General features: G+C 40.7%; 1 protein-coding gene across 3 annotated transcripts; it reads left to right on the forward strand.

The window, feature by feature from the left end:
• The first annotated feature begins 1,078 nt into the window (after positions 1-1,078).
• Positions 1,079-14,913, forward strand: LOC135503558 (tigger transposable element-derived protein 6-like). Of its 3 annotated transcripts, XR_010449914.1 has the most exons (6): positions 1,079-1,671; positions 3,509-3,626; positions 5,561-5,695; positions 6,563-6,674; positions 9,786-10,016; positions 11,922-14,913. XR_010449914.1 is itself a non-coding variant. In XM_064797160.1 (5 exons), exons 1-5 carry the CDS (start codon positions 1,115-1,117, stop codon positions 12,144-12,146), a joined length of 1,260 nt encoding a protein of 419 aa, XP_064653230.1. In that variant the 5' UTR covers positions 1,079-1,114; the 3' UTR covers positions 12,147-14,913. The 3 variants fall into 3 exon arrangements, 2 of the variants coding, with proteins under 2 accessions (XP_064653230.1, XP_064653231.1); XM_064797160.1 differs by lacking the exon at positions 3,509-3,626; XM_064797161.1 differs by lacking the exons at positions 5,561-5,695; positions 6,563-6,674; positions 9,786-10,016; positions 11,922-14,913 and having other exon boundaries at positions 3,509-5,549.
• The last annotated feature ends 728 nt before the right edge of the window (positions 14,914-15,641 follow it).

Genomic DNA, 15,641 nt, shown 5'->3' on the forward strand with positions numbered 1-15,641 from the left:
ATTCTGCAGAGACATAAATGACTGTACGTGTATAGGGGAAACATCTCTGTAAAACGTTGCATATAGAAATCAAATATCATAGATCATAGTCTCCTCGGTTAAGTACAACAGTATCCAAAGTTTTCCCATAAATGAGGTTGACTGAATTTTTTCAGGATTTGAGATAGCCCACCTTCAATTATTGTCCTCGATGACGTCTGTCTAAATGCTAAGCGCTATAGCATGACGGGGGGCATCCTGAGGAAATCAGGGGTTGTAATGTTCGCTTCTCCGACCATGCACGGTGGGCCGGAGAAGCGAACATTAACCCCTGATTTCCTCAGGATGGACGGGGCAGGGCCGTATTTAACTTTTTTGTCCAGGGGGGGCAGTGGGATAGATCGCCGAAGGCGATCTGCATGCGCCGAAGGCGCATCCGAAAGGGGGGGTCTGGGGGCTCTCCCCCAGAAAAATTTGAAAATAAAAGGTCTGAAATGGCATTTTCCTGGCATTTGGAAGTGTGAATCAATAGTATTTTTACTCTAAAAATGGACCACTTGGCACTTTTATGAAGACTAGGGTCAGGGCACTGGACTGGTCAGATTATAAGGGTTGCACCTGAGTTGATAACATCTGCTATCCATTTGCTGCTATCATGCTGGTAAAGCTATGGCTAAGATTAGTTTGTCTTTTTATTACTGTCTGAAAAAAAAATTTTCAACATTTATTGCACAGGGGGGGCAGCTGCCCCCCCTGCCCCCCCTCTAAATACGGCCCTGCGGGGGGGAGCTTTGTGGTCGTGCTCTGAGGTCTAGGCCAAGAGCTGAGCACAATGATCAAAGGCACATTGCTGTGTTGCATCATGGAGGTATATAACCTCCATGGTTGCATGTGCCATGTGTAATGTCATGTGTGCGTGACTGCAAGGGGGTGGGGATTTAGAAGCCATCCACACCCCTGTCTGGGCTGCCTGGACACCGGCGACGCACGAACATCGTGAACTCTATGTCGATCTACCAGTTGGATGCGTTCGGCTACGATCGGTAATTTCCGTAACTGACGTCACCTCATTGATCACCCTGATTAGTAAACGCTCGCAGCAACAAGATTTCAAATGCAATAGGCCTACTTTATTATGGCGTCTAGTATCACCCCCGATATTTTGTCCTATTCTGAGCAAAAAGGGCATGATGAGCCCGCTGAAGAATCAGGAGAGAGTAGCCAAGGCAGTGAACATCGTGTTAAAGGAGAGCCCATAAGGCCAATACCACGAAGAGCCTCGGCATGGCGTGCTATGAATGCCGAGGATCTGGGAATTTTCTGGTGTAGAGAAATGTATGGATACGATGAAATATTCGAAAAAGCCCGTGTTCAGCATGTTGATGATGGATGTGGCATTGCTGGTTGGGAAAACCTGGACAAGTTGGTCTCCCTCTACTCAAAATACATGGATAACGTTTTTCGTTGCTCGCCAGCTGAAATTAAGGAAGTAAACTTGATTATGACACGTTCTGAATGCGCGAAAGAAGCTGATCTGATGCTGGTTCGTGATGTTTGTGATAAACTGAAAGAAAATATCAGCCGGCTTACTCTTCCTGAAACTTCGAGGATATGTGCAACACAGATGATGATGGCTCAACCATCGCCTTCGACAGATTTCAATGCCTGTAAACTCTTGGTGGACACTCGCTTGTAAGTTTTTCCACAGGCCAAGGGGGTCATCCTAAAATGCGTCCACCAGCGTCCACCAGGTTTAAAATCAAGTTTAGAGTTATCAAAATAAAATCTAATGGCAATAAATGAAATGAGCAGGACATTTTTCGTGTTTCAAGGAGATTTCGTGACATTTGTGTGTAAAATGAGTAAGTTATTGCCTAAAATGTACCAGCGTCCACCACCCTGTCGGCGGCCATCTTGGATTCAACTTGGAGGCAATGACAGGGCTTCATAGCACTAAAGGAGGCTTGTGATTTTAGATAGTAACTCCTTATCTTACACCCCAATGTCATGAAGTTTTCAAGAAATACGATTTATGGTGTATTTATTTCGTTTATGATTACTAAATTTAATTTTGATGACTTTATATCTGACTTTAAACCTGGTGGACGCAGGTGGACGCTGGTGGACGCAGTTTAGGATGACCGGGCCAAGGCGAGGCCAGCAGAATGAAATTCATACCGCCTAGTGTCCGAATGGTATCTGGTCGTTTCGCTCCATAACTTTTTCGCCCCCAGTCATTTCGCCCCAAATAGCATGCAGTAGGTTTGCCTCTGGTTGGGTAATTTCGCCTCCTGGGACGTGGTTTTGCGTCAGGAAAAAAAAACAATCACGGGCCAAGAGGTGAATTTTATGATGTACATGTAATATTATCGTGTCTTGTCATTTTTGAAACTTCTGAACGCCCTCTGAAGTGCATCTTCATGAATCATGTTCTTTGAACTCAAGAAATGCAAATTGCTATCCCAGGCGCAGCATCAGAACGACACGACGACTGGGGGCGAAAAAGTCATCGAGCGAAATGAAAAATCATTAGGAATTTCATTATTAGGGGCAACGAGGTCTTATGATTTATAAAGGAGACACATCAGGTGGTACTTCAAACATGTCAAAGGTACCGTCTAAATCACCGCGACCCGCTGTCGCCAGCTTTAATCCCTTGATTTTGGCTTGAACAATACCACGTCATGGGTGCCGTTTCATCGGTGATTGGCTTGCCGTCACGTTTTGAGCCTTCCGGAACTTCCTGAAGGCTCCGGCAGTCTGAAGCTCTAAAAATTAGCATACGTAGTTCAGGAAATAGCTTAGCAACCAACAAAAATTATATGCCGCACACAGACATGACAGAATTTTATGAATTTCAAACCAAAAGTGCATCATTGCTCATGCATGCGATCTACTTTAATACCTTGCGAATAAGAACCAGCGGCCATTTTTGTCTGGGCAGATCCACCAATGTCATAATGCATACGACAGCCGCCCTTGCCATTCATATGCATATAGGCGAGACCAGGCCTTGCACCAGTTATTGCGTGACACAATCTGTGGTTTCTTCTGTGGTGCAATGAGACATGTTAGTTACTGAAATGCTGAAATGGTTATGTGGACCAGGATGAGAATAAAAGGAAGGGTAATTCTGGGATTGTCTGTCTGCACTATGGCTGAACATCCTAGAAGACGCAGGCGCTACACTCTGCGCGAAAAAGTAAAGCTTCTCGCTGACTTCCATGCCGGTAATGAAACCGTGGGAGCGTTTGCCATCACAAACCGTTTGCCAAAATCTACAATGATGAAATGGTTAATGAGTGAGGATGACATTCATCATCATAGCGCATCGTCAAAAGCCAAGGGTTCAGAATTAGCGTGGAGAGAACGTGGCACTGGTAAGTCTAGGGAACCATGGCAAAGCCCCCTGAACATTAAGGGTACAGCTAAAGTGAAGGGAAACTGAAGGATGCATTTTTGCATGGAATGTGGCAAAGAACAAATTTAGTGATTTGCTGACAGAGTAAAATGAACTGTTATCTTTTAGGCCTATACGAAGAGATGGAGGCAGACCTAGCTGATTGGCTCGATGAGAGGCGTGCCCTGGGAATGGCGATATCACATCACAACATCAAAGATGCATCGAGGGAACTGTATCAACAGTGGTGGGTTGGATTGGCTATTGCAGAACAGACCCGTATATTGAACGATTACCCACGGAAATCTCACTTTACAGCATCAAATGGCTGGTTATCAGGGTTTAAGAAAAGGTACAGCATCTCCCTTAGAAGGAAGACCAAGGACAGCCGACAGGTGCCAGATAATGCTGACGCCCTAGTAGCTGCATTTAGGGAAAGCGTGCATGAACAGCATGAACATTATGAAGATTATCAAGTGGCAAATGTAGACGAGGTTTTCACCCTTTTTGACAACCATGGCAGTTATACCTACAACCGAACAGGGGCAACGCAGATTGATATCAAATCTTCGTGGGGCAATCCTAGGCTGGGATGTACCGTCACTTTAGCAGTCACAATGGCAGGGGGAAAATTACCCCCGCACATCACCTTCAGACGTCCAACTGCAGCCGCATGGCAAGAGCTTCAAGACAATCTGCCTGAAGATGTAGTCGTGGCACAATCACCAACGGGGTGGATGAGAGCAAATGTTATGTTAGATTACCTCGGAGAGGTGTTCATCCCCTTCATGCATCAGGACCAGGACGACCAGGAAGACGGGTATCTACCTTTCCTTCTCATATGGGATCGCTGCCGTGTGCATCTTACAGAAGAAGTTGCCCTTCTCATCATTGAGAATGGCGGTGTTATTGAGTTTATTCCACCAGGTTGTACCCCCATTGCGCAGCCCTTGGATGTTTCTGTCATCCACAGCTTCAAAGTCCGTCTTCGTCTGCTATGGAGATTGTGGAAACAGGAACACACGACGCCGGATGGAAATTGTCCAAGGATTTCAATTTTAGAAGTGACACGCCTTGTCCGAGACGCATGGCAGGAAGTACCCGAACAGGTGGTGCAAAATTCATTTCATGCTGCTGGTATTGGGCATGGGGTTCCACTGGTTGGGGCAGAAGATCTCGAACAACCTGCTGGGGACGTCGATGAGGGACTAGAATTTTTTAACCTGCCAGAGGAAGACCTTGTCGAGGACCCTGATGAATAACAGGACCTGCAGGCTTCTTGAAGCCGTCTCATGCAATTACCTTTTTTGGGCTACCCTGTAGAAGTGTTCATTTTGCCATTAAATGACCACATCAAATCTTGTTTCTTGCAGGCATCCGCAAAACTTGCTTTTTTCTTAGAGGTTAAAATGCATTCAAAATTCCTTCACCGACGTCACCCTGCCGAGCATAAAATTGAAACAGTGTGTAACCATCTTTCCCATTATGGTATACTAAGGGTTAACATGGTGGGATTTGACCACAAGTCAACGACATCGATAAAGAATTCCCCTTTATGTCAATTCCCGAAGCCTATTCATGTAGTCAAATCAAGCACGCCTACTCACATGTCGTGGGCGGGACAAGTTAGGCCTCACTGGTGGCCAGGATCGGTTCTTATTCGCAAGGAATTAAAGTAGTACATTCTGAGTACATGTAGCACGCACTGTCGCAGTCCACTGTCGACATTGAGATATCAAACTTTGAATTTGACTAACTTGGTATTTTAAAAACGGAGTTTGAAAAAAAGAGATAAATGTCAGCAGGGTTACATGTAGGTTCATGTCCATCATGTCCATTCCATGCATGCCATGGTACACGTGTATCTTACAAATCTTATATGTACTTCATTACATTGCAATTGCATGCATTGTGGGGACTGGTATTAAAAACAAAAGAACATCTTTCCGATGTTGCCATTTTGATGTCAGCTATATTCAGGAATACCCATTCCAGTCCAGTGCATTGTGGTGTATCGTTCTGTACTGTCGCTGTTGTTTGTACAGTAATTCCTGTTTTAGACTGTCAGTGGCAAATCTCTATGGCCTCAGGACTTTTTTTCCAATCCTTGTTGACCGTTTCATTAAAAATATTGTGGATGGTGAAACACTGAAAGGTGATAAAAATCCTTCTTTTTTTCAGAAATCCAGGTACACTTATATTTTTGCAACGATTTGAATCCATCCTGCTGCGCTTCCTCAAGGGCAAGAAACCATCGGAAATAAATTACCAAACACTATTTGCAGAATTTGCTAGTATCTTTATCATAACCTTCTGGTAAGTTACTTGTTTTGGCCTTCCGGCCCTTTTTTCGGATTGTAACCAAATTTAATGTGAATATCTCCATCTCCATTACTAACACCCTAATTTACCGATCGTTTTGGGGGTTAAAAAAATAAAGTGTTCCTAAATTATTTCCAATTTGGAACAATCTACAAAAATATTTTTTAAAATAAGTCTGAGTGACATTGTGTGTCACTCACAGGCTCCACAGCCTGCCAATTGCCAGAAAAAGAATTCAGTCACTGATGAAAGTTGTTACATACGGGTATGTTCTAAACGATAATCTTACGCTACCACTGAGCATACATGTACATAGTAATAATGATGCGCACAGTTAGCTCATCTTCACTGACTTCAGGTTATCATCGGGCCTGCCCTTTTCTAACCTTCACACAACCAGCAAGTATGACACGTTCTACTGGTCGTGTGCCAAATGTATCATTCTTACCGGGAGTTAATTGAACAACCAATTAAATCAGATTGGAGTAATCCGCTTGGAGCAAAAAGCGTCCCGCTAGTCTTGCATCACATGCTTCTGGTGCCGCGTGACCCGAGTTCGGCTAATCAGATTACAAATAAATGGCACGTTTCTATTTGTAACCATTTGTAACCGACTTTCAAAACTAAGTTTCTGATTGGACGTTACGATTTTGCCTCAACCCTTGGACAGCTAAATCCATTGGTTGTTGCAGAGCGTGGGGAGGATATAGCAGACAACGCACGTGAGGCATTATGGAGAATGAGTGAGCTTGATTTTACCTTTTTAACGGAAGATGTCAACGTTCATCATTGTCTGTATTTGTATCATATGAAGTTCTGGCTGTTGTTTTTAAAAAGTAATTCTATTTGAATTTTTTGTAGTCCTGGAGATATGCAGCAAATGGATATATTTGGGAAAAAAGTGACCTCGACACCAGATCTTCGCTATGTTAAATGCAAGGATCAAGATGTTTTAGTGGCGACAATAGCTGAGGTACTAGTAATTCTCAATTTCAACTTCTTTCCTGTCATGCCTGTTACCTCTTGATCACCGCCAACGCCAATAGCCCATTAAAATATCTTCGATGTGTTCAGCTCCGACTCCGCCATACATCGAGCGCATGTGTGAGCTCCAAATAGTGTGGGAATACACGCACCACGCATTTTTAAAGCTTACTGCTATTGGAAAACACCTTCGGTATCTAAAATAGTTTTACGTCACAACCCTAGCTGACCAATCAGGTCATTCTTTGGCAGCCAATCAGTTTCGCTTTGAGCGTCGCATTTGCTAGTGACGAATCCATTGGTCTAAACCCACAGCTGCAGTAGTCAGTAGCTGTTCTACTTTGGCTACTCTATTCAGCTAGCCATTTCTGTCTGCAGTAGGTTTGTACTACAGGGTGTATAAAAAAAACCCAGAACAATTGCTATTTTTTCCCAATATCAACGAATTCTAAGACAAAGGACATGACACATAATATAAATAATTTTTTCAGTCTATGATGTGTTGCCATCTGGGCAAGACTTACTACCTCCTCTTAATTGAGGGCATTTTTAGTTTACCATGGTTTCGACTTCCCAGTCACTATTCTAAATTCTACTGTGCACGTGATAGTTTCCACCAAGACATTGCCTGTAAAATGGGAAAATTTGTCTGTAAGATTTGATTGAATCATCATTCTTCTCCAAGGCCAGTCCAGACCAACTCAAAAATATGACATGGATGAGGTGTGCTGCAACCTCGTATCATCAAGGATTCTCATGCTCTGAAAAATGAGGTACCTGGTACTCAATTGTACATTTTATTTTTAACCTTGATTTTCTGAGGTTTCTATTGTTGGAACCTTGTTTTTGTGGGGTTGTGTGCCTAGTTGTACCTCAATAAATTGAGGTTTCTTTCAACCTTGAAAAAGTGAGGTTGTCAGTTTTGTGAACCTCAGCCTTCTTGAGGTACAGCCCAAAAAAATCATTTCTAAGGCATGCCGATTTGAAATGGCCCATTACTGCTAGTGCTACCCCAGCAAAGAATTCATCTTCTTTCAAAAAATCAGTTTATTTATCTGCGATTTTCGCAAAATCTTACCATGAAAAGGTGAGGTTTGTGATGAAAAACAACCTCAGATTCAGAAAAGTGAGGTTACATGTACTAGCAAACCTCACTTCTTTTAGTTGCTGGCTCAGACAGGACCGGAGTTTAGCCCTTCACGCTGCAACCATCTTCATGCGGAGCCTTGTCTGGAGCCATGTCGATGCATGATGAGGTCATCATGTATCAATCGATTTCCCCCTCTACTACAACCATTGTACACTTGGGAAATGACGTTGTGTCTTAATTGAGGGGTAACATAAACTTTTGAACTCGGGATGCACTGACAGTGCTTGAATGGGTTTTTGTGCCATGGCTTGCGCTTCCTATTTCTAAAAATATCGAAGAACACGTTTTTCTACAATCTAAAATTGGAAAAGCGTCTTACTTTTAGAAAAATATGTCACCAAAGAAATAAGCAGAGAACTTCATTGAGGGAATTCTTTTGTCACTCTTCCTCCTAGATATTTTTCAAGGTCACATTAGGTCAAAATTCATTAAATCACGGTAAGGTGGCACATTTCTAAACTTGTGTGGACATGTATCTAGTGACCCTCTACTTTACCCCTAAAATTTGGCGTGCTCAAAATTGATTGATTGAATATGGCCGCCAGGTGGCCATATTGAAAATTGAACAAAGTCCTATGACTCGCAAAACGATGATTGGATTTAAACCAAATTTCATGTGGTTATGTAAATGTGTCTATGTAATGTACATGATGTATGTACTCTTTACCTTAGCCCAAATTTTCAGTCTAATAAAGTTTTGTCCAATGACCAAGTTGTTAAGAAATCTTGAAAATCGCTCTGATTTCCAAGATATCTGAACAATTTGGACAAAACCTACCTCAAATGAATCCTCACAGAAAGTCCCAGCATGTTCTTCCATTCCAAAGTGTTTTTAATTGACCACAACCACTCTCAAATTTGGCAAAATGTTGCAGCATAGGAAATTTTTTGTACACAAAAAAAATGTACAGGCTTTGAGACCCAGGACCTAATTACGTTGTACACAGAGGGTCATATCATACATTGTTGATGACGTCGCGTCATTCATGACTCAAGACTGCTGGCAGTGCATTTCATTGCATTTAGCACAGGAAAATGTATGTTGGTGCAAAGTCAACATTTCTGGTGCAGATGAAGTCGGAGCAAAGTTTGGAATGGAAGAACATGCTGGGACTTTCTGGGAGAATTCATTTGAGATTGTTCAGATATCTTGGAAATCAGACTCAGAGCGATTTTCAAGATTTCTTAACAACTTGGACAAAACTATAATATAATATGGCTGCCAGGCGGCCATCTTTAAAATCAATCAAAGTCCTAATTACATTGTACTTTGAAAGTGATAATTGGATTGCAACCAAATATCATTAAGTAATTACATATGTACTCTTTACATTATCCCAAACATTCAATGTAATCTATGACAAATATGGCAGCAAGGCCGCCATCTTGAAAATTCAACGAAACCCTGTTACTCCCTGGCTAAACTGTTGATCAGATGTCAATCCACATCCACTGCAAATGACATGCACTAACATTTTAGCTGAGGTGAGCACATGGTCCCTGGATCATTCATTCATCTCCCATTCCACAATGGTGGCACGTTTGCTCACCATTCACCATTGATGCTAGATACATGAAGTTGAAACTTGGTATGTGAATGTCTTACATTGTCTTAAATGACAACATGACTTGACATGAATGACTGACATACATTAATACAAAAACATCCCAATTCAATGCAAATTGAACTCGTACTTTCTGGGCTTAAGACAGTGACCTACATGTACCTTTTGAAGCCATATTCAAACTGGTCACAAGGCTCAAATTGCAATAATCTGTTCATTCTGCTATAAATTTCTGTTTTAAATCTAGTGAATTTTTAATTATTATTTGTCCAAGATCAATCTGGTGAGCACAATTCCCCTGGCTGCTTTTTATATTGCCTCTTGCGCTAATATATCCAAAATTTCATTCCTGACTCTAAGCATTTTATTATCATTTTTTTATTAGGTTAAAAAAATGCCAAAAATAGCAGGTGGCCCTCCAGAGAAGCGTCGGCGCTTAATTGATGAGGACATCAGTGATGATAGTGATGATGATGATGAGGAGGAGGATTCTTTCTTGAGTGATAAACTGCGTGGGCAGCATGCAGCTGAGCTCCTACTTGAAGTATCGGAATCAATCCTCCCCATACATGAGAAAAAAAGGCATGTCCTGGGATTGATTATACAAGGAACAAATGTAAGTACAGAACAGAACTTTTCTGACTCAGCTTATTATTTCAAGATCAGTAACAGTTCTTATTAAACTGGCACTTCTGGACTGGATGTTATCCAGGCTGATTGATTTTCTTACATGTATGTGGCTCTGGAATTCACCACTATCTTTGGTCGAATACTCTATCTAAAGGCCCATCTCCATCAGAGCATTTTTCTCGTCGTTCGACGTTGCATTTTAAAAACGTTTTGACGCGGCACTCCCGGAAGCGACTTATAAAAACCGTGCTGTAACATAAATTGTCTGCACATTTCACTGACAACCTTATTGTCGGTGAAATGGTGCAGACAATATACGTCTTAAAAGACGCTGTCGCTGCCGCGTCTTAACTTTTAACGCAACGTCGAACGACGAGCAGAAACACTATGATGGAGACGGGCCTTAACTCACAAGAATTCACATCTTTGAACTGAAGGGTACGCTGTTCGTATTAAAATAGTGGATCAGGAAAATAGAAATGCAGTTACTGATTCAATGCTGTAGTGCTTATTATGCATGCACATTTGAAACTTGGTAGCTGTAGTATACAGTGGATCCGGGTTTTCGATTAGACCTACTTTTCAAGGTCAGTAACAAAGGTCAAAATTCATCAAGTCGCCAATAGCTGTGGCATGTTTTGTTTCAATTTGAGCTAGTAGAAGATGCGTGTAGCAACCCTCTATTCTACCCTAAAATTTGGCTTGTTCGTCCTATACTCTGAAACTGGTTATTGTTTTGCATTTGCAACCAAAATTCATGTACAGTAGAACCTCCCTCTGCGGACACCTCTGCCAGGCGGACACCTCTACATAACGGACACGTCCGGCCAGTCCCGATTTTTTCTAAGTCATTTCCAATAACAAAAACCTCTGTACGGCGGACACCTCTCTATTCCGAATTGCGGACAGGGCGATAGCCAATTTTTGGTCCAATTCCCTCCCAATTACGGACAGTAGGCAAAAACAATGGCTTCCCGCTTGCGCTTGGAGAGTCAAGTAGGCCCGACAGGTGTGATATTCGCGCAATTAATCAACGTAATTACCCCATGGCATTGTGTTTTTGTATCCTAATTAAGCCGCGGCATTGGCATTGTGTTTTTGTATCCTAATTAAGCCGTGGCATTTGTTTACTCATCTTTTCAACTAATCACATAGGCCTTTTGTGTCTACGGACACTCATAAATCCACGCGGTTTTGTCAGTGTTGCGGCGAATATGCGTTAGTAGAGAAATTAGAAAAAAATAATTATTTATCAAAGGTGGCTGATGGACAGAAATTATGGTGTTTTTTGACACATTATCACATGTCGAGGAGATTTTGCAATAAAAGGGGCACCTTTTACTAGAGAGATTATTCACGCTCTGAGTTCCAAAGTAGCTCACGTCATTCAACGCAACATCACAAGCAAATACCGATCAGCCAACAGGTTTAAAGTTTCTACGCTAGATGTCGACACAGAGAAAACCAAGACCTGCAAGGCGGGAACTTCAAATCCACCTATCGGACGATTTGGCATAACCTCTCTATTGCGGACACCTCTCTATTGCGGACACCTGGGCCCAGTCCCATGGGTGTCCGCAATAGAGAGGTTGTACTGTATCTCTTTATTTCTACATGGACGTATGTCATCGTCTCTGATTTTCATGCGATAACCAATACGGCTGCAAGGGGGCCATCTTGAAAGTTAAACCAAGTCTTACTAACTCTGATAAGTGAAACTATTGATGGAATTGCCTCTGTGATTATCCCAGATTTCAACGAATTTCCATGTGACATGTACATTCAGGGCAAATGACATGCATTATCATCATTATCCGAGGTGAGCACATGGTCCTGGACCAAGTGTAAAATGTGAAACAGTGAGCAGTAAAATTATACTTTTGTGCTTCAGGTCTGTTTGACGGGTTTGGAAATAGATGAGGACCATTTCAAGCAACTGCAGGAGCCTGTTTACAAAGAGCTTAAAGATGAAAAGGCAATGATATACCACACACGATCCTATGACATGTTCATCAAGGAAGATCGTCATCACCTTATCAAAATCTTGTTAACTTTGGTCAAATTAGCCGACAATAGGTATTTGATGCATCTCCTTTACCCACAGGATAAGCTATGAATAAAAATTTCGATGCTTGTTTTAGTTTTCTCTATAAAGTGCAAAGGTGGGAACAGTGCTGTATCGATTTTGAGTCTGATCCAGAACCCAATATGGCTGCCAGATGGCAATCTCGCTTTTAAATTTTTCTTTACTTACTATGAACATGTTAGTCTTGTTATGATCTAAACCTCTTCTTATAATGAACTGAAAATTTACACTGTTATAAATTTGTCTCTGAATTTGGTATTTTTACTAATCAATTATGTTTGATGTAATGAATGAGTCTGAATGAACTAACATAGTGGAAGGTGTATTTCAAGCCACACTTACTCTACATGTATTTCTTGGAGAACCAGCATTACAGTCTTTGTTGCAATCAATAATGATGTGGGAGAGGAGCAATTAGGATACCAAAACCTATTTCAGAAGGGGGGTCTTTGAGCCAAATTATTGGGACATGAATTTGTACAAACACAAACTATAAGGAAAACGTTTTGGTGAAAACGTGGCACAACAGTACAAAATCTTTTCGATTTTTTTCGATGGGAGTCTGACGAAAAGTTCGCTACTCTGAAATTAATGATGGCATTGCAACCAAATTTAATGTATCTATGTACTCGTAACAGTATCCCCAGTTTTCAATGTAATCCGGTGACAAATATGGCCACTGCCATCTTGAATATTACACTCCCTAGACTGTTGAACATACTGCATTGACATTTATTACGCGAGGTGAGCACAAGGTCCCTGGACCATTCATTTTTCCAGAACAGGTCACATTTTCTGGTGCGGTTTTTTTTGTTAATACAGAATGACACAAAATAATTACAATCAAGGATGCCTATAATTGCATCAATACTTATAGAGGAAACTATTTTTCTCTTTTAACGTTTAACTTGCATTGTAGTATCGCTTTTTTGGTGACAGGGTATATCTACTGCATATGTATGTATATTGCCATGCCTTTTTGCTTCATTCCTATGATCATTTTATCTTTCACTCACTCCCTGGTGTCTGTGTTAACTGTATGTAATGTCTCTTTCAAGTTTAGTCTGTATTTCATTATGTGCTTGGTACACCTTTTTGGACGCTGACGATGAGCTAGTTGTCATTTCTAGAACATGGTACTGGGTATTAAAAATATGGCCACTTTTTTGTTTCTGTTTGAAAATGGTTTAAAAAGAGACCCAACATTTTTCCCATACAATACATGTATCTTCCCTTTTTAATGAAAATGCCTTAAGATTATTTTAGCATTTGTTTTCTCAGTTTTGATACTTTTTGTTCACAAATTAGCATAAAGATTGTGTCTATCTAATGGCAGATTTTTTTGGGTTTTGAACCAGAATGATGCTAACATCAAAAGCTTCAGAAAGTGGCCAGAGAAAAGAGGATACAGTTAAGTTGATGAGCTGCCTAAGTTTACTTTGACAAAAAATGTTTGTAGAATTCAGAAGATGATTCAAGAAACCATGTCTAAATGTGCAACTGTTGTTACAAAGACATTCACTGATCACTTTCTATCATAACTTGACTTGAAATAAACCCCATGACTCTAGCAAAGGTACACAAGTCTTTTTAACCAAAGATGGATGATCATGTTAAAGGAGTTTGCCCGGCTTTATGGCCCTGTTCAGTATGTCTCACTGATAGTGGCTCTGAGATGGAGAATGATTATGGATTTTTAGATTCGTTCAATTTAAAGCCAGTCCCCAGAATGCAGTATGGTATGAGAATGTGCAAACTCCAGCTTTTTTGTATGACCAGCTCATGATACAAGTCAGACCTTATCTACTTTATCTACATGTATGTATAGAAATTTTAAAAAGAAACTGAAAAAAGTACCAAACAAATTAAGTGATTTGCGAATGAAATATTCACATTATGCTGACAACTGCATTGAATTTGGTGTATTAGCTTGTGAGTGATCATACATGTTTGAATAGGTGTTGATAATTCACACAAGCTGGTACATTTTAATTTTTTTAGACATTGATATTACTATAATGCACATCAAACATAAGATTTTATTGTCTTATGCTACCAGGTGATTTGACATTGTTGTTGTTGAAAACATTTTGTGTATCGATCTCGTACTTTTTCACAGTTTAGGAGATCATTAATATGTTTTGTGTATTTTGTTTATTTTTACTTGCATGCATAAAAGTTACATTCACAGGCAGCAAAAAAGGAAATGATTGAAATTAGGCCTATTGGTACAGGATTGTCGAAGTGCTAATGCAATTTCTTGAACTAAAATGACTGCAAATATTTATGGGTTTATAGCACAATGTTAACACGAAGTTGTTTAGGCGAAAGGACTGTGCCATTTCGCAATGGAATCATGGGATTGCCCTCTCCCAATACCATGGCTGGTCGATCAAGTTAATTTTCAGTTCGCAATCCCTTGATTCAAATCATCATATAACACACTACAGTTCATTTTAAGAACACTGACGTTCATATTTTGAATACAATGCAACTGAATTGCGTTCTACATGTAGGTCACTTTTAGTTTTTGATTGCATTATTAAGTATGTATGTACATTTTATGTGCTTTTTTACAAGGAAACTGAATTATATGCCAAAATGTTTAGCTGCCTGGTACGCAATGGGCCATCTACCGATAATGCTAATTGCTGAATGGACTTGAGTATATTAAAGTATACCCGTGTTAATTCTTGAGGAGAGACCAAGCTAATATTCTGTTGTGTTCAGAAAGTGTCATTTGGCTGTTAAATACTAGTATTCAATTGTAAGAAATAAATTATGGTACTGATTCAAATATTTGTTTTCGTAATTAATTTGTTTTTGCTCCGGAGCAGTGATCTCTTAAGCTAAGGTTAATTGACTGTTAACTTGTAGACTTTTTTGGGATGTGACCTAGCAAAAGCATTCCTTTTATTCCAAGTCAAAAGGGTCCATGTCCATGATCTGTGGTGCACAAGAGGAAAAGTCTGCACAGTATAGCCTGAGGAAATGCCCACTTAGCCAAACAAAGGGTTGTTTAACAACCTAGTCCTCGGGCCCTTAACACAGGAGTCAAGCATCTTAATCGATTTAGAATGGTCTGCCATGTAAACAGGCACGATGACTCTGGTTTGGTTCGATGTGGCCTGAGTGAAAAGTGCGTGGACCCTTTCTGCTTTGGTTTTCCTTCTCCATATATCACAGTTTCATATCCTGGTTGTGACTCTGTCCTCAAAATACCAATTTAGGATAATAGAACAGTACGGAATCATAATTCGGTTGTCTACATAACTCGTTAGTGAGTGTAATGACGTATAATAGATCGAGCCCAAATAATGATGAAGAATCAGATTGGTGACTGTCAGATGATTAATCATTGCAGCCTAAGGAAGTTACATATACAGAGCACAACCAGAGTCTCTGGTCTTTGGCACAACCAAATGTAAGGTTAATTTTCAATATGCGTATATAGAACCAGAGTCTTTCTACACAAAGGCTCTGATAGAACCTTGGCGGTAATAATACTCAGTACTGTTTTCAAGG

The sequence above is a fragment of the Lineus longissimus genome, unplaced genomic scaffold, assembly GCF_910592395.1.
Source record: "Lineus longissimus unplaced genomic scaffold, tnLinLong1.2, whole genome shotgun sequence".
NCBI lineage: Eukaryota > Metazoa > Nemertea > Pilidiophora > Heteronemertea > Lineidae > Lineus > Lineus longissimus.